This window comes from Gambusia affinis, linkage group LG04 (genome assembly GCF_019740435.1).
Source record: "Gambusia affinis linkage group LG04, SWU_Gaff_1.0, whole genome shotgun sequence".
Lineage (NCBI taxonomy): Eukaryota > Metazoa > Chordata > Actinopteri > Cyprinodontiformes > Poeciliidae > Gambusia > Gambusia affinis.
Genome location: NC_057871.1, coordinates 12,531,388 through 12,559,194, shown reverse-complemented (window position 1 = coordinate 12,559,194; position 27,807 = coordinate 12,531,388). Strand labels below are relative to the sequence as shown.

Here is a 27,807-nt window from a genome sequence, read left to right as displayed (position 1 = left end):
CTTCAAAATTTTTCATTTAAAAAAGGAGCATGTTTCCTCTCCTGTTTCATATTTCTGAACTACTTTGTGATATTCTATTATACAATTAAAAGTTGAAGTTTGTGATGACAAAAATGTTAAAGAAGGTGAAGCCAATAGATTCCTTTTTAAAATAAGGTACAAAATGACTTCTTTTTTCAACTAATCTAGTTAAGGATTAATAATCTTTTCCAACATGACTATCCACAGAAATGCCTATTTTTTTATTGAGTGGAATGAAAATGTAATAAAAAGATGGACAGTGTACTTTAGGAGGAGTTGTGTTATATGAAACTACTTTCCTGTCCAATATCTCCTGAATTAAAGGCCCAACAAGGGGACCAAGATCTGACAAATCAGTTTTATTCAGCATTCATACACATGTCTGAGGAGCTTGGATCCTGTTGAACTATCCCCACTGTAGAGAAGAAATGCAGAAACAGACCGTAGCAACAAATCTTTGACAGATCTTTCTCCACCGTACTAGTCCATCAAACATCTACACTTAATTTTAAACAAAGCTAACAGTTCTGACCCTGCAGCCAATAGAGTGAGACCGCACTTAGTCTTTCATCCTCTCCCAGGACTGAAGCGGCACAAACACAGAGATGGAAACTGCCTTCATCTCCACGTCTCTGCAGCTCCAACTGCATTTTTCAACTAATCTACTTACTACCATATTAATAAATGTTCCATAAGTTTTAAGTGTTCAAGGTCTCCATTAGGTATTTGTTGCTCCTAGAGACTCGCGCTGTACAGACTCTAGATTGGTCGCCATGGCAACAAGTCACACAGCTTGCTTTGAAGTAATAATAGTAGTATGAAATTTTGTAATTATATGGAATTTATTTCACTTTCTGAACTCTAGAAAAGCCACCGACTCTGAACCATAATAGCCGCCGCTGACTGAGTGCTTAAATGAAGGATGCCTACATCAGAGGTGTCCAAAGTGGGACCCCAGGACTCCCTGAAGCCCTTACAAGGATTTTATGAGGCTCTGGCCACAAAAATTTGAAAAATTTAGTACGAATTTGGGCGGCGACAAAAAATGCAAAGAAACATCATCAACATCGCAACATCATCTATGTCAGACGGTTGATACAGATTAACCACATTTTGGAATTTTTTTCTTAGGAAATTTAACTGGAAATTAATGAACAATTTTTGGTGCAAGTGATAGTATGTCATTTATTGACTATGTTTTTTGCTTTGACTTCAATTTAAGTGAGTAGAACCACCGATATTCAGTAACTTTTACTCCAAAACAAACTTGAGTAAAGAGTCCCTGACTAATCTACCATACTCCAATTCCCCAACACCTTTTGTTTGATCTATAATCTATATCTTTGTTTCCCTGGTAATTTTATGAAGAACATTAACTATTTTTTTGGACACCATACAAATTTTTTTTTTTCTGTACAAGCCTTGGATTTTATTTTGCTGGACCACTAAAATGTGTTTTCCGTAACAACTCCTTAGATTTGATGAGATTTTTTGCTCAGCTCTGATGTTCAACTTACAAATGTGTTTTACTTACAAATGACACCACTTTTGCTGGACAGATTTTACTGCTGCTACAACAAAGAAACAATCATCCAGTCAGAATTATTATTTTTTTGCATGAGGTTTCCTTGTTCAATGCAAAATACCTCTTTTTTTTTTTTTTTTTTTTTACATTTTACTGCAGATTTTATGACTTGTAAGTCATTGTTCTAGTTTTGCTCCTCTCTATTAACCTCAAGTCATTACATTCAAAGCATGATTCCCCTTTGTAAAACTCACTCCACTTTCAAAATTTACATTTACAAAAGTTAAAGTAATCTTCTTATCCCTCCACGCTTTAAAATTCAAACAAAGAGTATGGGAAATCATTATCAATTGTGCACTGTGATCTGTGTCCGTGCAGCTGGAGAAGCAACAGCAGGAATGATGTAAGGCCCAAAAAATCTGGGAAGCTGCTAACAAGCACATTGATTGGAGTTTACAGGGTAACAGCTGCAGGGAGACAGAGGTAATAAAAAAAACAACAACAACAAAGAAAGATATGCAGCAGAAAGAGAAAAAAAAAGAAAAATAAAGGTTGAAAAGAAAAAATAACTGAAAGAAGTGGAGAAAGGGTCTGCAAAAGCTTAAGCTAGACAAAATGGGGTACACATAAAGCCCATTTTCTGACTCTAGATTATAATAACATAACAAACGATAAAGTGATAAACCCACACAAACACTCTCCATTCATTTCATTGTAGCACAGTTTCTATTAACGATTATAATACCTAAGATCAAGTGCAACCTGTCCCATAAGTGAAAGTTTTAATGGAAAAACGCATCTCCCTCACATTTGCAGCCCACTTTGTGGTCATACTTTGACTCAGTTATATCCTTTTTAATGAATAAAACTGCTGAAATGCACCATGAAGCAAACAGAAAAGAGAAACATTAAAGTTCTCGAAATGGGGACAGCAACAGTAAAGCTAGTTCTGCAGTAGCTGTTTAAATGAGACATAAAAACAAAGCAAATAGAACTTGTTTCATTACTGATAATTACATTTCCTGCAGTATGGGATGTTTTTTCTGTGTGGGGGCATAACAACGTAGCTCATAGTTAGTCTGAGTAAAGATTTAAATTGAACTGAGGTCACTGGCTTCTTTTTGTGCTGGGTTTGAGTCAGATTAACGAAAGGAGGGAGAGAAGAGGCTAAAAAGCAAATGCTAATATTCACAATTTGTGTCTGAATCTGTGGGGTGGGGAGGATTCTGGGAGCTGGTATCTATCTCCAGCGATCATTGAGTGAGAGGCGGACTCCTCTCTGGACAGGTGGTCAGTTCATCACTGGGTCCACCACAAGAACTCACAACTAGGGACAATTTAAAGACACCAGTTAAACAAACAGTCGTGTGCTTTTGGACTGCGGGAGGAAGACAGAGTACCAGGAGACAAGAGACTTTATAACTTTATGCAGAAAAACCCAAGGTCAGGATTCAATCCTAGAAACATCTTTTTGTAAGGCAACAGTGATACCAACCGTTTCATTTTGCAGCCCAATCATTTTTTGCAATGTGTAATCAGAAAATATATATACATAGATAAATATATTTAGAAAAAATTAAAATAATGGACAAACAAACATCCTCAATGTACACAATGTTCTTAAGGGATATTTCAACAGATTAAACATGGATATGTGCAAAGTTACTTCTTCAAAAAAATATTTAGTTTTATGTCATTCCACCTCCAACCCCAGCTTTGCTGCAGACTAATCTCCATAGCAAACAATATTTAACCTGCAGCTGAGATGGCGTTACTTGATGGCTCAAGTTTGAGGAAGAAACAGTGCGCAAGAAGGAAAAGGCATTTCAGTGAGCACGAAAAAGAAGTGAAGATTATTTTTTAAAATCTTTTTCAGAAAACAGTTTAGAGGCAGCCGAAGAAGGGACAGAGCAGGTATGACTTGTAAAAAAGGTCCTTCTCTGCAATAAAGTTGTAGACACTGTATTTATAGAGCAGAACACAGTTTTAAAAGTGGGTGATATGGGTATTACTGCTTTTAGCAATGTTTTAATTGTGTAATAACTCTATTCAGCATCCCTGACAGGGCACTTGCTAATTTCATTACATTATTACCCAATAATCTCTCTTATGTGCCAGTGTCTAAACTAATCCCTAAAACCAAGTCCCTGGAATAAAAAGTCTTGTTATTTTAATTTGAAAAATAAAACAGTCTTTTCTGCGACAGACTGACGACCTGTCCAGGGTGAACCCCGCCTCTCGCCCGGAAAGTTAGCTGGGGATTGGCACCAGCAACCCTCCCAACCCCATTAGGGACAAAGGGTGTATAGAAAATGGATGGATGGATGGAAAACAGTCTTTTATAGTAACTATGAAATAGGAAATAATAAAATCCTCATGCTGAAAGTTGAAGCCTGGTTTTGTTTTTCAGTGTGGACAAAGTGTGGGATTACATGAGAAAAGTCATAATTTACCTGCTATTAACACGTTGAGCAGCACGTACATGAACATGATTAAATGCAGGTCAAATTATCCTTTAGATTTTGGATTTCATGACCCTACATTACAAGTATGCACTATTTTATCTAGGTTTATCACATAAAAGCAACATACTTAGCATAAATATTTGAGGTTGTGTGGTGGCAAAATCTCACCAAGTTCAGATAGTGTCGATGCTTTTTCAAACTGATGTTCATTTGCAGTTCTTCAAGCTACACACATTGCTTTATTCTATAACACAGGAGTTGAAAAACACTGACTTTCTTCCAGGCTACTTCTTCGACACAAGTTATAACTGTGTGTGAGCTGCGGGCAAAGCAGTGCAAAAGGCAATTACTTTTTAGCCTGTGGCAGGTTCTTTCATCTCCTGGTATTACTGAACCCTCTATATGTCACTTAGCAGCAATGACAGGAAAAGGCACAAAAGGTGCTGACCGCCCACCTCTGTTATGACTGCAGCCACCGTCGGTGAGCTGGTCCCTCTGGGCTGTAATGAGCAGACAGAACCAAACCTTTCCTTCCTTTCACACCAATACACCTCAGTCACCTCACCCATCTAACTAGTGCCAATTTCAGCTTCCTTTCTATCAAGTTAGTGAGTACGCCACATTGTGAGGACTGCATGCTCAGCACAGATAATGACATGCAAAGCTTTGTGTTGAATTAAGTGTTTGGTATTGTGTATGGGCGAGTAAAAGGCAGTAAATGGAGACAATTTTCTGGTTTCTGCATAAATGAAGGACAATTCAAGATTTTCAACTAAAGGATGACATTCATCAGAGAACCTTCACATCAAAGATTTGCATATATGAATTCAAAAAGTGCCTTCTGTGAAATGTGCAGACTCAGCACTTTATTCAACTTCAATTTCTTCAGTTTCTCAGAGATAGCATTCTCTGGGAATATTTTCATATTAAGCCATCCATCTACACATGGACACCCTTGAGAATAAGATGCTGCTTTATCTCTCTGTTGCTTGTACATTCAAGACAACACAATCCCTCTACAGGGCAGTTCAAATAGGAGGGTTTTTTATGTTTTTTTAACCACAGAAGTTGTCTTGAAAAATGTTTTATGGGGATTTTATGTGATACAATAAAATTTAAATAATAGTGAAAGGAAAGAAACAGAATACATGTTTTTTGGGTTCATCTCAACCAGCTTAGCACAATCAGAGACTTAAATTTCTCCCCAGTCATGTACAAAAAATAGGTCAGATCGGAAGTAAGTGGTTGTGATCATTAATTTTCAAGTCTCGCCACAAATGTGATGCACCACAGCAAAACCAGAAAAAAGTCACCAGAACACAAACAGAAAACATGAGATAAAAACAATCAATTTCTAAGAAAATGTTAATTTTTGTTTGTTTTTCTTTGTGCAAAATCTAATAATATATCAGATGAAGTCATGGAAAAACACATGATTTAAATAGTGATTTCGGGGATTTAAAAATAGCTAACTTTGTGTTTATATTCAGCTTGTTTACAGATTAAATCTGGCTGTCATGCATTTGAGTTTCAGGATGTTTTAAGACACACAGCTGATTAATGTACTGTCTTTGTTTAAACCTTTCCTTTACCATGCAGGTAAAAGCTGCAAGTTGAAAGCTACAGTACTCCTCAAATAGTGGGGCGTGCCTGTGAGGCATTTCATGCTTGAACAACAAGCCTCCAGTCAGTAGGTGGCAGCAGTGCTCAAATTAATCAACAGGCAAGCTGTTCAACCCAGTAGAGGAAATAGCATATACAGGTAAACTAGAGTACTGAACTGATGGAGGAAAAGAGACAGAGACGTTTGAATCAGTGTAAAGAGAAACGGGAGCCGGAGATACAGGGCCAGAAAAGAATAGAAAATATGCCAATGCCTACATAGCTCTTTGTTTCACTGTGAATGCAAAGTTTTATGCACGTTTCCTATCTTCCGATACGATAGAATACAATTTAATTATTATTATTAATTATTATTTCTTTTTTAAATGGAAAATTTTGTGTAATTTTCCATTTTGAATGTTTCAGACTGAGTTAAAACCACTTAATAATTTTATTTATTAATTAGGTTTTTTGATAGGGACGGACACACATTAACATAGACAAACTGAACAGAACAGCAGTTCCATGGTTGTATTCTAGTGCTTACAGTTTAAGCTAATTTGCAGCATTTTTAAAACAACGTCCAAGTTCAGTTTACCCCACTGACTAACATGAAACCTTTTTTGAGGTGACAGTTAATTATGCTGTATTATTTTAAATTACTATCAGTTCACTCTCCAATAGTTCTGAAATGTACCGTGTAAGACTTAAAACAATAAAATGAGCTGCATTAACTTAAAACTGAAGTTGTTGCAGAAAAAAAGCGGAGCATGACAGAAGAATAATTGAGAGCCACTGACTTACAGCATTTTGGATGAAAAACCTTATATAAATACTTTAGTATTTATTTAGCACAAATTCAGTTGATTCAGATCCAGGTTCTAGTGAAGAAAAGTTCCTTTCAATTGCTAAGAAGCTTACGGTAATTCTCTGTGGACATTTTTGGTCAACACAGTGACTAATGTCCAGCCACCTGTTCTCAGTGGTGGCCGGTAACTATAAAATACAAGTTTGGACCTAATCATCCCCACAGCGGCCAATTACAGCTGCGCTGTGTACCCAAGAACAACTCTCAAAGGTAGTCAGAAAAGCAGGCAAAATCACTAGTCGGCAACCAAAATCGCATGCTTGCACATGGCAATCCAGACACACACACACACACACACACGCGCACGCACACGCACACACACCGTGTAGGGAAGATGAGAAATACATAAACTAATTCATTTGCCAAAGTGTATATATATTAGTCTGTGCAGCAGTGGAAAGAGAACATAAGACCTCTTATACACCAAGCTTACGTCAGGAACCAGCAGGGATGACAGGACCCTCTGCTGTGTGTCCTCATGTCGCCAACTTCCAGGAAAATAAATTGCACTTGAAAACACTACAGAAATGACCTCCAAATGCCAGCCTCGGTGTGCACCTGTGCAAGAGGATGCAAGTTATTGCTACAGGAAAGGATTGTGTAAAAATGGAACAATGTTTGTAGGTTGTACCATTTTTATATGAAACATTGATGTAGTTCACTTCTGCAGATTTTGATAAGTTTATAACACATTTAAGATTTGGGTTTTAATCTTTTACAAGGTACTTTAGCTTCAGTAAGGAAAAACAATAAAGGTGTTTTCAAAAAGCCAGCCATTGTTAACTGTTAGTTGTTTTTTACATAATGTATATGTAATGATATGGATTGGTGCTGCATAAATAACCAGAACTGAATTGACCAGAATAAATAAAAAGAAGTGTGTATTGAGTCTCCTAGCTGTATGTAACCTTGTCCATACTTACCCCTCTGGGGAAGCCAAGACCAGTTTGGATCCTTTTAATGTCTTTTTAATGTTTTAATAGCCAACATTTTTCCTGTCATTACGCTAATGTAATTAAGTTTTTCAGAAGGTATTATGGTATGTTGGATCAAAGCAAAATAAAACTCAGAAACAAACTCAGTCTACTGTTTCTCAGACGGTTCAGCTGCTGGGAGAAATCTGTGTTTGGACTGAGAAGCGGAATGAATTTGTAATGGCTTTTACATACTTTGCTGCTGAATTAAATAAAGAACAGAATAACAACATGGAAAAAACATGTTTATTTTGCCCATGGCATGAATACTTTAATTGTTGTCAATTGCTTTACTTCCCAAAACGTTCCACAGTGGTAGCAGAAAGTAAACAATCTATTCTCATGCTTTTCAAACCATGCCTAACGCAAGGCGGCTAATGTTGGTCTCGACCCATGAAAAAGTGCTCGACTCTGCAATTACACATCACTAAAACACTGAAAATATGGGACTGGATAGTATGTTCCCACTAGTGAAAATCTGTGAATTGTCTTTCAAGCATCATTGGTTTCCCTTAATCGATTTGATCAGTGATGCAATAAGTGAACAAAGTTTTTACATTATTATCAATAACATGTTTGTGTCAAGGTCCCTGTGAGAGGAATTACAGACCTACTGTTGCTTTAAGAGTTTTGATGAACAACAGATCAATGAAACAGCTTCCACAGTTTGCACAGAATACGAGACTAGAACAAAATAACTGGTGTTAACTTGTCCTAAGTTAGAGTTGAAGTTGGACTTTGTGCAGAATGATTCGGTTCTTTGAACACTATAGACCCATATTAAAACATTAATGAGCCATCTCCATTCAAGATGACATCCTTTGAGTTTTATTCTCAGTCAAGGCCATAAAGTAGATTGCATAAACTAGAGACAGAGCAAGCCTGGAGGATTTTTTTTCTCCAGGTTGGCAGATGTAGATCAATCTGCTTGTCTCTGTGTTGGATCTACTGCTGTTTCAGTCAGCAGAAACATTTAAGGATGCTGACACAGGAAAAAAAGACCAAGGAACGTAGTCCTACCATCAATGAGCTCAATATAGAGACAAATCAACAGGACTTTAGCATCCTCTAGCCTAATCTTTGGGCTAAGTAGAAATGAGGCCTAATTAGATTGCAGAGTTCTATCACATTCAGGTCGACAATTTGCAGCGTATTCACAAAAGCAACTACTAGTGTTTTTATTAGAGAGAGTTGACATTGTAAGTATAGAAACAGTGAGTCTCTTGTATGAACAAATTATTTGTATAGCTAATTTTCTAAATGTATGACTAGTGACAAGCACCAGGTCCTCTGCAGTGCTTCAAAGATTATGTGGATGCAGAAAAAAAAGTTCTGAACAGTTCATCATTGCTCTCGGCCTTAATGTAACAGATTTGCTGTTACATTAAGCTGATACTGCAATGTACAGTAACAATATTAGCAAGTGTTAGGTCAACAGATGTTTCAATCACAATGTTGTAAAGACTTTCTGTATTTGTAGGGTTCAGCCTACAAATTGAAACACCTCCCATCTATGTAAACACTCTTCAAAGACTCATTTCAAGTCTTGGATTGTCGGTTTGCAATTCCTACCACCTGCTAAAGACATACAAGTGTTTTAGACTAAAATAGAAATATTTTAATGGCTAATATTTAATATCACAAAAACCTGTTGCTATAGTTCGTGAAAGATGCAAGAAGACGAAGCAGGGCCAATATGAGGTGAGAGAAGTCAGACTGGAAGTAATTTAGTCGACTCAATACATCCAAGTTTCAAAGATCTTCTTTTATTTACAAGTCAAATGCAAGTTTTGCATTCAAGTTAAATATGTGACACATCTGTTTTCTTATTTCTGTAAAGTAAATAAATATTTTTTGCAATACCCATTAACATTGTGTCATTTCTGTTCTAGACCTTTTTGATTATGTAAGACACTCTTCAAAGAAAAGAAAAGAAAAAAAAATTTTTTGGCTGTAAATATAGAACTTACCCTTGAAGCTCTTTAACAGACATGGAGATCTTGAGGTTGTGTCCCAGAACATGGAGGGCAGTCAGGATGTCGGCCCACTGGACCATTTCCCCTAGCGGTCCCCCCTTCAGCACCTTCGGGCTGAAAACATCCCCAGATTCCTCTGTTAGGAATCCCACATGGATTAGGATCTGAAAGGGGGAAAAAGTATACTGTAATGAAAGGAGATTTACAGAGATGTTTGGAAAAGAACCACAAAAACTCTCCTTCGCCTTCAGAACATGTATCTGCATTCATGATACTTTTTATAGTATTCTTCTGGTAGACTGAATGAGAACAGAATACAATGGAATAGTTATTGATTCAAGTGTGTGTATTATATAGTACCAGCTGCTTAAACAGATAATAAACACACATAAAACATATAAGCAGCTAAAAATAGTTGATAACATACACAACAGTTTAAAAACAACAGATTACCAAAGTTATTGAACACCTTACAGGCCTCATGTGCTGTTTAGGTTCAAAATGTTGATGGAGGTGGGTGAAACATGAGTTTCTTAAGAAAATTCTCAAATGGTTTCAAGATTTTTTTTTACTTTTATACAAAAGAAATAAACAAGGACAAAATATAGAGCACATGCACCAACATTAATTTAATCAACATAAAGATATATTTCAACCAGTAACACACTGTTGCTTGTTTTTTCAATGAGTAAATCTAAAACATAACAATGACTGCAGAAAACACCAATCCAGACTTTAAACTTTAAAACCCCACTTCCAGTCTAAACTTTTCATTGCACATTAAATTCACTTTTAGCTTTTGTTATACTTAGGTCTACAAGTAAGTGGATTTGTTATGGTTCAATAGGACATCAGTCACTACAAATGGTGCCGTGTCCTGATATGGGAAAATGGGTGTGTGTATTTGGAACGACTTAAAGATACAATATTCATTCTTCCTTGTTAAAAGTTTCAACTGTTGCCCTTCATAGTTTCATTTGCTTGATTGAGTGTTATCATTCCAAACATTTGTATCATTGTTATGACCTTCACAGCATGTGACATAGTTTGTTCAAGGACCATGAAGTCAGATGAATAAATGAATGGATTGCTACATTTGTTGTAGCTCCTCTGATAAAATTGACATTCATTCAGAAGATTTTATGATTTAGCTCTGGTTCCCTGCCTCTGCTCCTTTGTTGACATTTTAAAATCCCAGTGTTTTGAACCTTGAGTTCAGCCATGCTGACATGATGTGTGTTGTCTCTATTTTTCCAAACAGGTGTCTGAGTAGCTGTAAAAGTAATTCACCAAAGTGTCATGACTTTGAAGTGGTCGATACCAATCTCTTGGTCTAAAATGTAAGAGAGCGTTTTTAAAAACCGGGATGACTTGTGATCCTGCAACTCTTCTCTTGTTTGACAGTTCAGTGGGTGTGCTATTACATGTCAGCAGTACAGATAAGCACTCAGCAGTGCACGCATATACTTCATAGGTGTAAGTGGCTGCAATTTGGAAAGAGGCTAGAACAATTTTGCAGGTTCTCTCCACTCACATCGACATTAAAAAAAGGTGTTGCTCTAAATGATCTGAAATTAAAGATTGTAAAGAAGGATAGCAAAAAGGATGTTCAAAATAGCATATTTGGTGATCATAAAAATAACTTCTTACACAGAGTTTAATCTGTTATTATGAAGTGAACTAATCCAACATTTTTAATGACTTTGAGGATTAGAATTATTCAAATTCCAAACTCTTCAAAAGGAAAAAAAAATGTAGGAAATGAAGATTAATTCCCTGAAATCCCCAGTGAATTATCTCTCCATGCGCCCTGGATGCACACAGGGAGAAAAAAAAAAAAAAAATTCCACCATCATGGACATTAATGCACAGCTCATTTCACTTGAACCATATGCCAAAACAGATATCCGCTACAACAGATTCTTTGCAGTCCCAAGTGAAAACTGTGCTTTAAAAATAATTATATAGAACATTTAAAGGAGTTATCCCAATTAATATGTGGCATTTTTTCACAGTGTTGGACCAACAGGGCACATTTCTGTCAAACACATCTAGTTAACAGCTGCATAATTACTGTGACCCACTGGGAATTGAGCAACACGTTACTTTTCACAGTGGATTAAGCATAGCTATGTCCAAACGGTGCTCTGCTGAGTAATCCTGATTAACCAACACAGCATGAGCACATCCAGCTGCTTCTACTGGCAAACAGATCCCACAACTTGGACCGTGAAACATGCATAATGAGCTTAAGGCCAACCAAGGGATGTTTGCCAGCAAGTTTGCATTTTACTTCACTCCACTTGTATATGAAAGTGTCCTGTGTCTGTAATTTTGCAAATCTTAAATAAGATTAAAATAAGTAATTATCCAAAGCTTGCAAAGAACTCCACTAATTCAAATCTCCTTTCCTAATTATTTTGTGAAGCACTAATACTGAAATGAAAAATCAAATGCATGCCTATGCACAGGCGAACATGCAGCACCACTGTACGACGCAAATTATAACAACAAAAATCAATATCTTTCATCTTCTGTAACACATTTTTTAAACATGTTAATGGGCAGCAGAATGGACTGAGAACAAAATTGTTCTTTTTTTACATGACTGAGTTGCATCTCATGTCATGTTTGTGTCCCGTGTTTACGCTCTTTAACACTTTTCAGTGTTTACCACCTCCCCAGGGAGCCATCTGCCTTTTTTGCTGCTAAATGCCTCAGCAGATCTCTGTAAATATGAGGAACAGCATGTCCAAGTGGGAATTTTTCAGTTTCTATCTCCCATTAAAATCTCTATAAACAATCAACAACATTTTTTAAGAGCTAACGATGTACAAAATATTACATATGTACACAGGTGAGCGTTATACTTCTTCTTAGAGTGGCCCTGATATTCTCTTGTCACCTACAATGTACCTAAATTGCACAAAAAAAGAGAGAATAATGATATGTACGCAGCTTAGTGGCGCTTCAGTGAAACCCCATCTGGCATGCAAAATTGCCTGATTTAATAAACCTGCTCTATTAAGTTCTGCTTCATAAAAAAGATAAGTGAAACTAAATTAGAGTTTGGATGGCAGATGGCAAAAGTAAAAATGCATGACGCCAATACTGCTCACTCTCAGCTTTTTCCTGTAGATGGTGTTAGGTACAGGGTGTTTCTTTTTTTCTTTTTTTAAAAAGCAAAAACTATGCAAAAGGGATGAATCTTATAGACAGCCAGTTGTTTATAGCTAGTGGAGTAAAATAAGGATTTTCCAATTTATCCGAACAGAGCAGCTATGGAAAGGTAAAAGAAAAAGAAATCCCCAAAAAGCATTTTAGTTATGAAATAAAATTGCATTTCTCATGTCTGGTAAATATCAATAAAATAGATCCACTATTGAAATGCAGGACTTTGGAGGTTTTTGATTTGGATAATGTGGCTCATTGCCCAGGGAGGCATATCCCTAGGGACAAAAATGCATTTTGATTTGCAGCTTTTGTTTTAGCTCTTCTTTAAATAGTATATCACAGTTTAGAAAGGTACGGGGCATGAGTTTAATCATCACTCACTCAAAATCAAAAACGTTTTCACCCGTCAAACCTGTACAGGATTATTCTACACTTCACACAGGTTCATAAGAAACAGAAATGGAAAAACTTTTATTGTTATGTTGTAATTAAATACATACATTATAGATTTAGGACTAGCTTAGATTGTTGCTGCACACAAAAGTTAAAGATTTTTAAGGAACACCACCACCTGTAACATCTTCCCACATCTAAAGAGTTGGAGGAGCCCACCAAAAAATCAGTGCAGCTCTGCAGGCAGCACAGTCTACAATCCACCCTCTGCTTAGTCTCCATGGTAATTTTATTTACAGTTTCTGGTTTTGACTAAGATATAGCATAGAGCCAAAATTATCCCTCAATTTGGGGATGCAGTAGTGGTGCAGGGGTAAACCACAACCCACGTATGGAGGCCTCAGTCCTCGACACGAACGTCACAGGTTCGAGTGCCTGATAACCTTTGTGTCGTGTCTTCCCCCTTTCTCTGCCAGGAAAGTGGCAGAGAAAGGCCACTAGAACCAATAAAACCTTTTTATTTAAAAATAAAATATATCCCTGAATTCCTGTATTCATGTTACTGGGATAGACAACTCAGCCACAAAGTGGTAGGTCATGTAAAATCACAGAGCAGGGTCAGTGTACAGAGCATTGTCCAATATTTGCTTTGCTGGGTCCTCTGATTACCTCAAAAACAGTGCAAAGAGAGCAGGTTTCCAAAGTAGATGATCTGCATTAAGGCAGCTGCACTACTTTGACATTGCATCACCAAGTGCGAAGAATCAGACGCAGTGGCGTAAGGTAGGCCACTGGTGGCAGTAAGACATGTTTTCTGGAGTGAGAAATCGTGTCTGAGAATCTAACAGGCGAGCATAGGTTTGTCTGCTGCCAGGAGAACAGCACTTGCCTGATGGCATGGTGTTAAGTTTAAAGTTTGGTGCAGAAGGGATTATGGTGTGGGGGTGTTGTTCAGGAGTTGGACTAAGCCACTTAGTTCCAGTAAAGTAGGTTCGTATGTGTGAAACTAGATGAGTTCATACTTTTGGGAATATAATATATTTACTCAGGGACCTGAAAACACAGATAAACAGGGAGAAAATACCACAGTTTGGAGCAAGACTTTCCTCTCTGGGAATCCAGTCACAGAAGAGAAGCTGGTGCCGTTTTGCTCTGGATATTTCTCTCACATGGCAGGTGTGCGCGAGCGTGAAGACAGATTTTGAATTGTTTGCTCTTGTGTATGTGTTTCACGTAGACATGTGTCAAAACCCTCTTGTCAGAGACCTGCGTGCAATTCAGTGTTTGAGTGTTAATGTTTCCTCACTCACAGGAAACTCTGATTCTTTAAAGGTCTGAAGTTCCTTTCTGCTTTAAAATTCCTACAGGTATCGAATTGAAAAAGTTCTCCACGGATGTAACGACATATACAAATCTTCAGTCAACCTTATGATCCTTTACATGCTCACATCAGGGTTATTCTAACATCCATCTCATTAGCATCTCCTGCCATAAAAAACTCCATGTACTCTGTTTTTCTGAAAGCCTGTAAAAGCCCATGTAAATAAACTCTTGTGCGGTTTGCCTTCTAACGTGAGGAGCATTTAATGCCATTTCAGTGTATGTCTAAGTGAAGTCTTTGGAAAAACAGGAAAGCTGAAGTGGCTCTCATGTATGAGATGATACTCCACTCTGATCCACTCATCACAGAGAGGCTAACAACAGACAAATGCTAATGTATGTCCCAGCATCTGTTGGCCCAGAAAATCACATGAATGGAGGTGTGTGTGTGTGTACATATGAAATCCCTCTCATTCACGCACTGTGGCCTTTAAAGAAGGTTGCACAACCCAGGTGGCAACACAAGCTGGCACTGCCATCCAACAGCGCTCCAACCTCAACCTCACCTTCTCTCTAATGCATCTTCCATGTTTGCTCAACATGTAAAATGGTATGTGTGGCACAAAAGGAACGCCGCATATAATCCTGACTACACCTTCCCGATCTTTAATGGTTGTGGCAGCATCATGCTAAGACGGTTTTCTTCAGCAGGGACAGGGAAGCTGATTTACTTGGGGAGACTGAAATAAATAAAAAGCTAACAAAAAATTCCTAATTTGCTAAACAATAAACAAACAAACGAATAAATAAATAAACAAAATCACTTAAAATATACCAAAATGTGTAATTTTAATGTGATAAAAGGTGAAATTGTTTAAACAGTATAGATATTTTGAAGGCATGGTACATGATTTTACCCTTCATAATAATAATAATCATGTTTGGTCATTATCATTGCCATAGTGCTTTCCTTGTTCCTTCACACTTTTCTGCTCCTCCCTTCACCCTTCCTCCTCACTCCCTTTCATATTCCATTAGTCTCAACGCTGTCTGCACTCAATCAGTATGAGGTCAATTAACCCTCAAGAGGGTAGACATACGGAGAAGGCAAATTAACAGTTTGCCACAAGCTGCAAAACACACTAAATGTAGAAGCAAAGATGCACACCAAGTCACTGGCTGGGAAACAAAAACTAACCAGATGTAAGCAGTGAACGGAGAGTATGTTTTAAACAAAAGGTAAGGATCTTTAAAACTCCACAATAATCTCTCAATTTTTTTTTACATTCTTGCAAAGTTTTATTGAATATTTCTTTGCTGATGTCTTGGAAAAAAAATTGGCCGGATTGGAACAACTATGATACAAAATGGTCCTTCATTGGCCTGGTTTCTCTTTGTTTAGTGCACATTTTGATCCAGTTTTAGCATTTAATCTTCTTGGATACACAACTATCACTAATGACAGTACTTCTGAATAACCTTAAATACAATTCAGTTAGACTAGACCAGAGCTTTGAACAATAGTCTGACTATGGACACAAACTGTAATTTTTCTTTTCTTTTTTTTTTTTGAAACAAGTAATCTGCAACCATATCGTCAAATAATGGTTGGTTGTGGCTGGAGGCAGATTGAATGAAACAAAAGATTAAAATCTTAACAAAAAATTTACATTGAGCAGAACCGGAACCAAAAACCAAAAAGCAAAAGAAACACACAGACACATGCCAACATGCAAACAAAGCAGCTCCACGGCATATTTAGGGAGCAACAAACAAATGGCTGCAGGTCAATTGGGAGAGAAAAGCAGGTAACTGAAACAAATCCAAACTGAGGAAACTTGTTAAACACATAAGATGAACCAAAGGCAACTATTGAATCTGAAATGATCAAAAGCTCAAAAACAAAACTATAGGACTAAAAAGATGACCAAAAATACAATGTTAAGCATATTACAAAAAATCCCTAAAGAACTTACAGGGAACACCTACAAATAGGTAAGGAAATGTCATTTTTAAATAATGTTTATAAATGTGTTATTTATCAAAAGATTTCATAATAAATAATAGTCCACAAGCAGGTGTAACACAACTCTCAGTACAATTTGGATATGCATCAGCAAATTTGTAACAATTGTGATAGAAAATAGCACGTAAGGTTTGAATAAAGGGAATATCCCCTGTACTTAACAACAAAATTTCTTCAACGTTTCCCATTAAGTACCTATAGCAAGTCAAAGGTACACACAGCAAACATACATCCACATTTCCTGCACTGTTCCTCTCACCTCTGATCTTCTGTGTCTTCATTTTTGCCTCTGCTTTGTTAATTTATTCTCTCTCTGAATAAACGCTCTGCTCAAGAATCAAAGAGAAAGGCAAACGGGGAGAGTCAACAAAGCCCCACTGGAATAGCCAGGAATGTATACTCAAGCAGAATGCAGAACTTGTGAGTTGAAGGAGATATTGTGTCAAAGACAAACTGCAGGAGCTGGCTGGAGCTAAAATAGATCAATGTTTTATTCACCAGGGGTCAGAGCTAATTAAAGTTAAAAATTTGTGTGTCAAATTATTCTGATATGGTATTGTGGAATAATAGTTGTGCTCTTCAGTATTTCGTCTGTTTTGTTATTTTGACTTATGCTTTGATAAGCATATGTCTATGCTTATCAAAAAATATTATTTGACACAATCTTCCAATCTTTTCCTAAAATTCACTGCCTGTTACCCTAAACGTGATAATTTATGTGCTATCCTTTGCAGCAACAATTAGTAATGATTACTTGTCTGTGGTAACTGGAAATGAGTCTTTAATATTGTGGCTAGGGTTGTGCAATATCAGAAAGTCATGCAACGACTGGTAAAATTAGCAATGGTGGTATGAGTTGCAATATATGCCTCTTTTCTTCTTTCCCTTCTCATCTGTGCATCCTACACTTGGAGATCAGTCTGGCATGAGCTGTCTATGTGAGTAAATATTACATTAGCATATAAAATTTAAGATCATAACATTTGAAATATTAGCCAACAGTTTTTCCACTTCAAATAGTGATTTCCAACTTGAGTATTGCACACACTGACATTACGATAACAATATATTCACGACATGTTGTGCTCCCCTAATTTGGTCTCACTCATTTTTGCAGAATTAGTTAAACTTACAAAGGTTTCCAGCCATGTCCACCTTCTTAAAACTTCAACTTTTGTCTCGTCAGTCCCCAGAATATTTTCCTAAAAGACTTCAAGATTATCAAGATGTATTTTGGCAAATGTATGACAAGCCTTTCTGCTGATTTTAGTCAGAAGTCTCCATGGATACAATTTTTCTCCAGTCTCTTTCTCATTGCTGAATCATGTGGGTGTGTAAAGTGCTGTATAAATAACACTGGTATGGCATGGGCCATGATGTGTTGCTTGTTGAGAGCTCTAATTACTTCATGGCAAACACAAGTCACATATGCCATAGTGTAAGCAAACCGAAATTCTGAAAATCGTCTGTTGTGAAAGCACCAGCAGCACTTTATAGAACATAATCAGCTAAATTCAACCAACTAAATCCTGTCAGTGCATTGTTAGAACCAAGAATATCCATGTGATCACTGAAGGTTATTCCAACCATATCAACTTATTTTAGGATGGGCAGGAAGAAATCTTTTAGGAAGGAAGAGGAGATATTGTGTTCATTGTGCACTCTTGTATTGTAGTAATTTATCAATAAAAATCTCAGTTAAAATATTATGAATTTCCTCAGCAAGCATTGAAACAGTGACAGATCAATGATTTATTTTACTATTTGGTGAAGTAAGATAGTAAATTCCTCTTTTAACTGTATATTTTAAGCCTGTTCTTAATGGAAGAAGCCAAACAGTCTCCCAGGAACGGCTTCTTTCTCATCACCGTAGCATATGAGTCCCTTCTCGCCCCTCATCAATCCTCTCCTAATCCATATTCTACAGCGCCATCCGTCCCTCTGTTGTACTGCCTTTCTTGTCTCATTCTTTTCCCTATAGCACCGGCACAGGCTTGGGACCACGTCATAATCCCAGTCATTCATCATCATTCTACCTTAGCTCTGCGCCCGCTTCGGTTTCTTCTCAGATTTATTCTCACACGGACTATATTTCTTGCTCTCACACTGTGTCTTTGACATAAATAGCCACCAGCAGGAAGAAGACAAGTCCATTCAGCACAGATACAGTACAACAGAAACCAGAATAAAAATCTGTTTTCCAATGAGATACTGCAGCAAACTAACTAATAGCATACAACAGATAAAAAAACAAAAAACAAACAAAAGGCTATTAAATTTCCTAAGATTCCGCTACTTCTTGATATCTTTTTTGCTTCTTTTTCTATCCAATCATGTTTTGATGTATAATCCACAGTCTTCTGTTTATCTGGGATTGAGTCATGGAGGTAATAGGGATACTGGATGTACCTCTGCCCAGTAACACTCTCCAGCTTCTCTGGGTAATCCCAATTTGTTCTCAAACCAGGAAGAATATACACAATAATCCTTCCAGAAAATTCTGGATCAGTCCTGGAGTCTCCAAAGGGAGCTGCTCAGGAGACACATCCTTCAAATGCACAAGCAACTTCAGCCGACGTGTTTTGATATAAAGAAGCAGCTCCTCTTCTTATTCTCATAGCAGTACATCAACAGCTTGATCTAACACTTGACTGACCTCTGACCTCTGACCCAGACCTCCTGTTCCTGATTGAGGAATATGCTTTTATTCTAATTGTGAACCATTACCTCAAAATAAGAGTTAATAGTGGTCTATAATTAAATTAGAATATTTATGTCCGGGTTTTAACATTCATACATTACGACAACTCTCTCTATCTAAGAGTAATTGCTGTGATTTTTGTACTTTTATTATAAAACCAGTCCAGATTTTTCAAATGGGCATCACAATGCTGTATACTTGCAAAATTAATTTCACCAAACAAAGCCATGCTGATAGAAACTGGATTAAACCTTTCAAAGCAGACAATCCCTAAATGAGAAACACTTCCACGTTTTAACATCGTCAGATCTGGAGCCATGAGGTCTCATTGCAGTGCAATGTACTGCAGCAAAGATTTTAATCAAAAGGACAAGAGCCACTATTGTTACTACTCAAATAACTAAAGGAAGACTCAGACAGAACACCAGAGGTGTGCCTGTTTCTTTCACATCACAAACAACAATGTCACATGAATGTTTGTGGTGCCAACATAACAGAGGCTGTACTATGTATTTCCAGTCGCTGTGAATAACACATACATCAGTGTAATGGTGAAGTACTATTACTATCTCTCTCTACGTCCAATTCTATGGTGTTGGCTTCAGTAATCCTAAGCCTCTTTCACAACTCATTTCTGTCGCAAACCCGCAAAGACAAGCCACGTATGACCTCTGGCAACTCAAAAACACGAGTTAAATTGGTAATATCCCACATATTTGTGGTTTTCAAATAACAAGATGGGGCAGCAGCACGCATAAAATCTGTGTCCCGACTCTCCCTATGCCATTTTCTTTTCCAAAACAATAATGGTGGACAAAGTAAGTGAAGTTATCCAGGTATTGAGCAAGCATGTGCTTCAAGTTCAAATTGTGTAACTCACCTTCCTACATCACATGTCTGAAAGGATTTTGAGTGTTGAGCTACAGCTTAATATTTTAAGCCCTGTAGCTGGTTGGTCATCACTGGATTGGTCTTTGACCTGTAAAGGAGTCAGCTGATGTGGGCGTGTTAAAAACCTCGTTCGGCGAGTTGGGGGCGTACAAGAGGAGGACTGATGTCTAACTCTCTCGCTGCTTTGAAACACATGTAGACGGAAAAAAGGCGACATAATAATGTCTTGACGTCTTTTGTGAAAGGAACCACAGCCTCTCTGTGAGATCTGCATGAGAGGATTTGGGTCAGCTAAGCTAATCCTGGTTACTGTAGAATTAATGAGTTGACAGAAATTAACATGGAGTTTCAGGAGTGTGCAGTGTAATCAATCCCAGTGCACTGAACTTTATCTAGCTTCTCACCTTCTTCTGGTCCCTCCAACGTTGTCCAAGTTTGGCACCTAGACGGTTTGCAGCCGTTGCCCACTGCTGTGCGAGCCGTCGGATTCTGCGCTTCATGAAGCTCAGAGACTCTTTTCCACCGCCGACCTGATCCAGCAGAACAGAAAGGTCTGTGCGGAAGGCAGCCTGAGAAAATGATGTAAATTAGATTGAATGAAACGATAAATGAGGAAGAAGTGGTAAATGTTAGGTTACAAATGCTGAAAGTGCCACAGAACCTGGAAATATTGTATTTGTCATCTGTGAAGTGCTGAATTCTCAGCCAAGAAAGCAGTGAAAATAATAGTTATTGTAGTCTTTCAAGGTAAATCTTCCTTTATACAATGACAATTCCATAAAGCATGAACCATTTGGCCACATGATTCTCATTTCAGCAGAGAGAGACAGGCAGTCGCTTTCCAAACATTAGAGAATTATTTCAAAGGAGAATGTGACCTTGCTCACTTGGCAGCTTTAGTGTCCCCTGTCACTGAAAAATATGGAGAGATGTCTCAACGCAATCCCATGCATTTTTAACTAAAGCTATAAACAGTCAAGATTTCTCTCCGCGGAACAGAACTATGGCACAGTCCCATACCCAAGAGTACTGTAATCCACAACGCAGCTATTCGGGTCACCTGGAGGAAAGGAGACTCTAGGTTTCATCTTCTCTGACACGATGCTAAACATTTTGAACACACTTCAGTGAATATGCAATAATGATGACAAAAATGACATGATCAGCACTGAAATACATTTTGGTCCTATTCATTATATTTGTGTTGCAATACAATGTAGAAGATTGACTAAATGAATGAAACTGAGAGAAGCACTGCTGCAGACTATCCACAAACTTTATTAAATACACTTGTTGGACTGCTTGATAACAGAAACAGTTTGTCTGCTAATCACATTAAAGAAACTCAACGTATTTATACAATTAGATGAGACCAGACCAATGTTATTCCAAAAATCAGGAAGGTGAACAAAGACAATTCAGACGTGCTTGTCTTAGCATTCAAGAAACTGCAGATTTCTCATGATTTCCACCCACAACCCTCTCTGAGTTTTATTGGAAAATATTTGAAATATCATGGTGAGAAGGAGTTGAATGGAGGAAAATATCTTATTGATGTGAGAGACGAATGTGTAGACTGGTTTGAGATGATAAAATAACTTTTTCTGACTGCACATCAAACCTTAAAGCAGATGGACTGCTGCGATACGTGATATCGAGAAGGAGGAATTTGTGAAATGTCAGAAAACTTGGCAAGACCATTTTTTACTTTGTTTTTGGTAACTTTCCTCAAATTCTAAAGTTTACAGGTATTTGGCCAGTATCATGGAACCACGTTTTCTGGCATTTAGAAAATATAAATAATTTTGATAATTCTAACTAAACTAAAACCAGAAATGTTTGGTCCGATTTAACTTTAAAAAGTGAGAAAGAAAATATGTTGTGTCTTTTTCATTCAGTGTATGTAAATATCTGGTTTCAACTGTAGGGCTACAGTCAAACCTGGATCTAGCATTAGTATACGTAATAAACTGTCTGGCAAATCAATGTTTACATCCATAGCAGTTTATTTTAAAAGTTTGAGATAATTTCAATCAGCAATAAGGTGCAGAGCTTTTTGTTGCTTTATTAAAAAGATAATTTGTACTAGTAGCTAAGAGATTATTTTTTTTTTATTTCAACAAAGAGATAGATGGATTTGACCTTGGAATTGGCTAACATTGGGTGTTTTTGTGTTAATATGTGTAGAAGGATGGCGCTAATCTGGTCTTTGACCTCAAAGTTAATGTGGAGGAAAATAAAAAGAGGGGGGAGGATAATGATGATGATGCAGATCCAGCCTGTATTAATTAACAGTGAGCAAACAGGCTCAGAAGAAGGTTAACCGTTATGTAGTCGTGAGGTCAGACTGCTCATCCTCTTATTACTCTAGAGCATCTTCAGAAGAAAAGGACTCAACCTCGTCTGATTGGTACTACATAATTAGCTTCTTTTAGCATTGATGAAATTCTCTGCAGAGACAGCTTTATTTTTTAGAGAAGATTGTGCTGAAATGCGAATGCCAGGCATTAGTTTGAAAAATTTGAGCAGATGGTTGTGTGGGTATGATGATTTCAAGGGATATGCAAACTTCGTTGGCAAAAAATGGCTTTGACATAACACAGCAGCTTCTAGGGGTTATGTGGATATTTAGGATTTTGAATGTGACAATGCTCAAGTTACAACTTCCTTTCTCTAAGTTGGTATGTTAATGAAATATATGTGTTTAACTCAATGAAATCATTCTCAATGGGCTATATAAGTTTCCAGTTTTTAGTAAAACAAGCCTGAAGAGAGATGTCATAAGATATAAGGTTAAAAAAAAAAGGAACATTTCACAATTTCTGGCAATGCTTTTAAAAAGGCACCAAAATAAACTAAACTTTCAGTAGTGTACCTTGAAAAAGCGTCTAAATAAATTAAAAGGCAATATATTTCAGTGATTCATTTCAGAAAGCAAAACTGATATCTAGATGTGTATCACAGTTTTGATTTCCTTCGCGTACGGTTGACCCTCCCCTACGCCCCAAATTCTGATTTTAAGAAAATGTGATTACCAATACGATTAAAAAAGTAATTTTTAACAAAGGAGTAATTTATACTGCCTACATAATCACAGGGAAGACTGCTGACTTAACAGTTGTCCAGCAGACAGTCATGGGCATCCTCCACACAGAGGCTCAGTCCTAAAATGTCTCTGCCAAAAAAAGGGATATTCACAGTGTGAATCCAACTAAATAAATGGAAAGGAAAATGTGTGGTATGCAAAGATGCACAAACAGGGATAACTGCTGAGTTTGGTGGGTGCTGTGACTGGAGTCGGCGCTCAGAGAGCCATCACACAGACATGCATCCAAAGAATGAGTTACCTCTGTCACATCTCTTGTGTTAAACCTGCTTAACTCGAGATGTCAGTTCTGAGGAACAGAACTGCACCGTTCCTCAGTGGTCCAAACTCTTTTTTAAGATTAAAGTAAGTTTTCCATTTGATTAAGTTGCAAAGTCTATTAGAGAAGTCTTTTTTTTAACCGGGATAATACAGATCATATCCTAATTATACGCATATTTTTTCGAGAAGCCTTGTCGGTTAGAGTCTATTTAGGGCATTAGCGTTCTCATTGAGATCAATTTTGCTTTGTTTTGAACCAGAGAAGTCCACTTCCGGACCTCCATCTGAATTCCGCGCTTCATCTGGGTCACGTGTCTGAAACCCAGCAATAGTAAGCCACATATCAAGAATTCAGTGTCATTCTTTTGAATGTGCAGCATTACGCTACAATGTCAGTTGCAGCTTTCGGATAGTTTGCTAGCAGCTGTGTTTGCTGCTACACTGATGTGGCAGGTCGACCACAATCACTTGTGAATTTACTGACCATCAGCCAGCATCTGGTAGTCTTCACATAATGTTATTATAACTGAATATATTTGTCATTTAAAGCTTATTTAAAACTCTCTGTAGCACATTACCGAGTACAATTTCTGGCTGCTATTTGGGAGTGGTGTCCTTACTTGTCTCTTGGGGGATTTTGTCTGCTGTATGTGCTGAGTGGGGGTGCTTGTGTGGTTCCTCCAGGGCAGTGGAGGGCAGAACCACTCCACTTCACTCAAGTAGATGAGGAAAGAACAGTCTGAACCATCAACACCGTAGAAGGCATAGCAAGGGTCCGATGTCCAACGAGCACGCATCCACTGGAGGACGGACAGAGAGAAAGTGGATATGTGTGAATCAGAAAATTATTCTGTACCTACAAACAGACCAATTTAAACAATTGATGGCCTATATGATGACTTCAGTCAAAAGCAAATTGAAGTGAAACCAGGTCACAAGGACACCATTCATTGGTCAGAACACAGGTCAAAGGCGAAACAAAATAAAACTGAAAGTTAGAAAGACGACAATATCCTAGAACGGCATCTTTACTTGGGCTGTGACATCATCAGTCTCTACGACATTGTTTGTCCAATGCACAGTGATGCAGAAATTATAAAAAGCACTATAATGTATGAACTTACATCCACTTTTCCAGGGCACTCTGGAAAGCGGCTGTCCCTTGGTACTTCACACTGGCTCACGGTGCCATCTCTCATCACTGACAAAAACACAGAGAGAAATTCTTCCTTCAGATGGAAAACAGAGACATGTTCATAAAATCCTGATGCTGCTTTGGTGGAAGACCTGGCCTGAACCAGCTTAAGCTATTTACTGAGAAGTAACAGAATAAATGTTGAGCTGCAAACTATTTTTTAAGTGCTTGCTTTGCTTCCTTGTAAAAATTCAGTCTCCTGTGAGTCTGATCAATATTTGATATTATTAATCAGCTTGTTTATCATCCACCTGAATATTTATAGAAAAAAAATATTTCTTGAAGAATAGTATATTTCTGACTACTATAAGCACTGCATACATAATTGTGAATATTCCATTTAGTGTATATTAAGTCTTAGAAAGCACACACACCTTGAAATACTTGATATTTTTCTTTATCACAAACTTCCCCTGGATTTTACTTGACAGGCTGACAAAAAGTGGTGCAAAACTGGAAATGGTAACTTGGGTTAACACACTTTGACACCAGTTTTAAGCTACTTTTTTGTCTCCAACAGGTCTGTATCTTGGATCAAACCATCTTTTGCTTCATTCATCTTTCTATCAACTCACATCAGATCCTCTCACCACCACGCTTCAGTGTGAGGATGAGGTCTCCACAGTTACATGCTGCATTGGTTTTCCAGCACACAGCATTGGTGTTTGCTGGAACAAACTATGGAGGTGACATCTCATTGTTTCCTTCAAACAATGACTTTTTCTTGTTATTTAATGAAGGCCAGATTCATGGAGTGCATGAATAATAGTTTTCCTGTCAACTGATTCTTCCAACAGAGCTGTGGATTTTTACAGCTCCTCCAGAGTCATTTTGGAGAGAGCCTCTTCATGCTCTGCATGTAGTTTAGGTGGATAGGCATATTTTGGCAAGTTTGCACCTGAACCATATAATTTCCATTATAAGGAGAAAGACTTTGATATTGTTTTCTGACATAACTCTGCTTTAAACTTAACCAATAAATGGTTGCACCATTGGTTAATGGTTAAGATTCTCCAACCTTAACCACTACTTTGTGTCACTTTGTAACATAAATCTCATTAAAATATAATAAAGACTGTAGCTGCAAAACATGTAATTGGCTTATGAATGATGTTACCAAACAGAGTAGCAATGTTTCTTTAACATTATAATTCACAGTGACATAGGTTTTGATAATCTTCCTACTTCTGTGAATTCTCTCTTCTACTCACTATTCACAAGTCCTACCATTAGATCTTGAGTTTTGCTGCTGCCAGCTGTTTCAGGCGTTTCACCAACAATTATGTCTGCACACTTAGACTGTGGCCACTGTATTAATTGCTTCACTGACTTAGTTAACTGCTCTTCTGCAGCTGATCCCAGTAAAAAAGAGGCACAGACACAGAGTCACATCTTGATTCTTCCTCATCCTCAGTGTTTTTCATCCCCTTCCTCCCTTCTCTTTCATTTCTCTAAACCAACAACTTTCCTTTGTCTCGTATTCTGTCTGTTTCCATTTGCTTGATGAAAAAGAGAAATTCTTCTACACAAGTCTTCCCCGTGGCTTCTCTCCTGTGACTGAAAACACACACAGAGACTCACTGTGTCTGCAAATATGATTACAACAGCAACAATTGAAAATGTGGTCATTTAACTAGATAAAGGCTTTAGTCCTGTCCCTGCGAGCCATTACACGAAAAGGGACATTTTTAACCGCGCGTTCCAACTCCCTCTCTGCTTCCTCTCCCACATGCCAAAGCACGAGATGAATAAACTGCCACTGAGCCGTATGATAATAAAGTCTGCCAGCAGGATTTCAATTCATTTGTGATTAGAGAAAGGAGCAGTATTTTCATTTTGCCGTGCGCTATTGTCTCTGCAGACGCAGCAGGGGAAAAACAAAAGGAGACGTAACTCTCATTTATTCTCAAGTAAAGAGTTACCCCGAAGAGAAAAAGCAAAGCAGAGGGGAAGGAAATTCTTTTCAGTGTTATTTAGGTTTTGACTAAAAATGTTGAGAAAGAAAATAAGTACTGAATGACAGATAAAAGCAATGTCAATGTCATCCCTCAAATTTGTGAACATTTGTAACCAATTTGTAACCATATTTGCCATTTAATCAATTTCAAAGCCATGTATTATACATTTGCATAGAATTTCTGTGCCCTTTATTTTTGCTGAATCGTTTTCATTTAGAACAATATCTTAGACAGACTTTGTAACCTCTAACACTTCAACAAATAAAATATGCATCCAGTGTGGCCAAGCTCTGAGCCTCCATCCATCAGAATATTATTGACATAAATTAATGGTGATATTACACACATTGATGCAGTCCTTGCATATTTTATGACATTATGGAGATATAAAAAAATTTCATATCTTGTGAATAAATTAATAAAATTGTATGTATAATTTTATGAGGACTTTATCATACACATTAACTTAATTACCATAAGTGCTCTGATCTCCGTTTAGGCCAGTCAACTCTGTATGTCAGACTGTGACCTAATTACTTTTAGTTGGAGTCACATAATCACATTTCCTTGCAGCAAAGCATTAGTAAAATATGGAAAAAAGTGTACAAAGCAGTGAGTAGATATTTACACATAGTAATTATGAAGTATTACATTGAAAACCCCTAAAACATTTTGGTGCCAACAAATCTTAAACTTAAAAAAGTGTGAAAATGGCAAATAATGATCAGCACCCCACAAAAGCACACTGTCAGATGTAATCAATGATCAATAAACCCTGCCAACACCTAATCATTTTAATCAGATTGTATTTTGCAGCACAAAATCTGAATTTTGGATCAGTGTTTGTGTAATGATTTTTTGGGGGTCTAGAAGTAAGAAACACATTTTATAGGATATTTATGTTACATTTAGAAGAGATTTTGATGCTCAAGTCCAGGTTTTCCTGAAATCCAATTTTCTTCCATGGTTTTTCATACTAATAATTAAATAAAGCTGCAATTAAAACTTCTGTGAGAATAGTTTAGAGACCTCCTATGCATAAGAGGTCATGCTGGAACATTATTTACCTAAAGCTGCTCTCCTTTCTATGTCAGTGAGACAGTAAGTAGATTTGTTGTGCTGTAAATGGGAATTAAACTCTGCGATAACAGAATGCTCTACCATGCTTCTTTAGGATCAGTATACAGGCATGAACGGTTGGAAAGAGTTTTTCCTGACAGTTATCAGAAGTGATCCTGGTCAGTAGAGAAACCAATAAATAACACCTGTGACTTGTTGCAAGTCTCCCTCGTCTGCTGTGAGTAACAGTGACAGTTTAGTTTTGCTTTAACCAAAGCTGACAGCTGTGCAC

The 27,807-nt window shown here is 37.4% G+C and overlaps 1 protein-coding gene across 5 annotated transcripts in view; it reads right to left on the bottom strand.

The window, feature by feature from the left end:
- Window positions 1–27,807, bottom strand: part of LOC122830212 (alpha-1,6-mannosylglycoprotein 6-beta-N-acetylglucosaminyltransferase B-like) — a 115,654-nt gene that overhangs the window by 41,944 nt on the left and 45,903 nt on the right. For all 5 annotated transcript variants that reach the window (XM_044115386.1, XM_044115385.1, XM_044115387.1 and 2 more), the window contains exons 5-8: window positions 24,428–24,504; window positions 23,924–24,103; window positions 20,341–20,505; window positions 9,426–9,595 (exon numbers count right to left, since the gene is read on the bottom strand). In XM_044115386.1, the coding sequence (XP_043971321.1) occupies window positions 9,426–9,595; window positions 20,341–20,505; window positions 23,924–24,103; window positions 24,428–24,504 (592 nt within the window). The remainder of the gene's footprint in view (window positions 1–9,425; window positions 9,596–20,340; window positions 20,506–23,923; window positions 24,104–24,427; window positions 24,505–27,807) is intronic.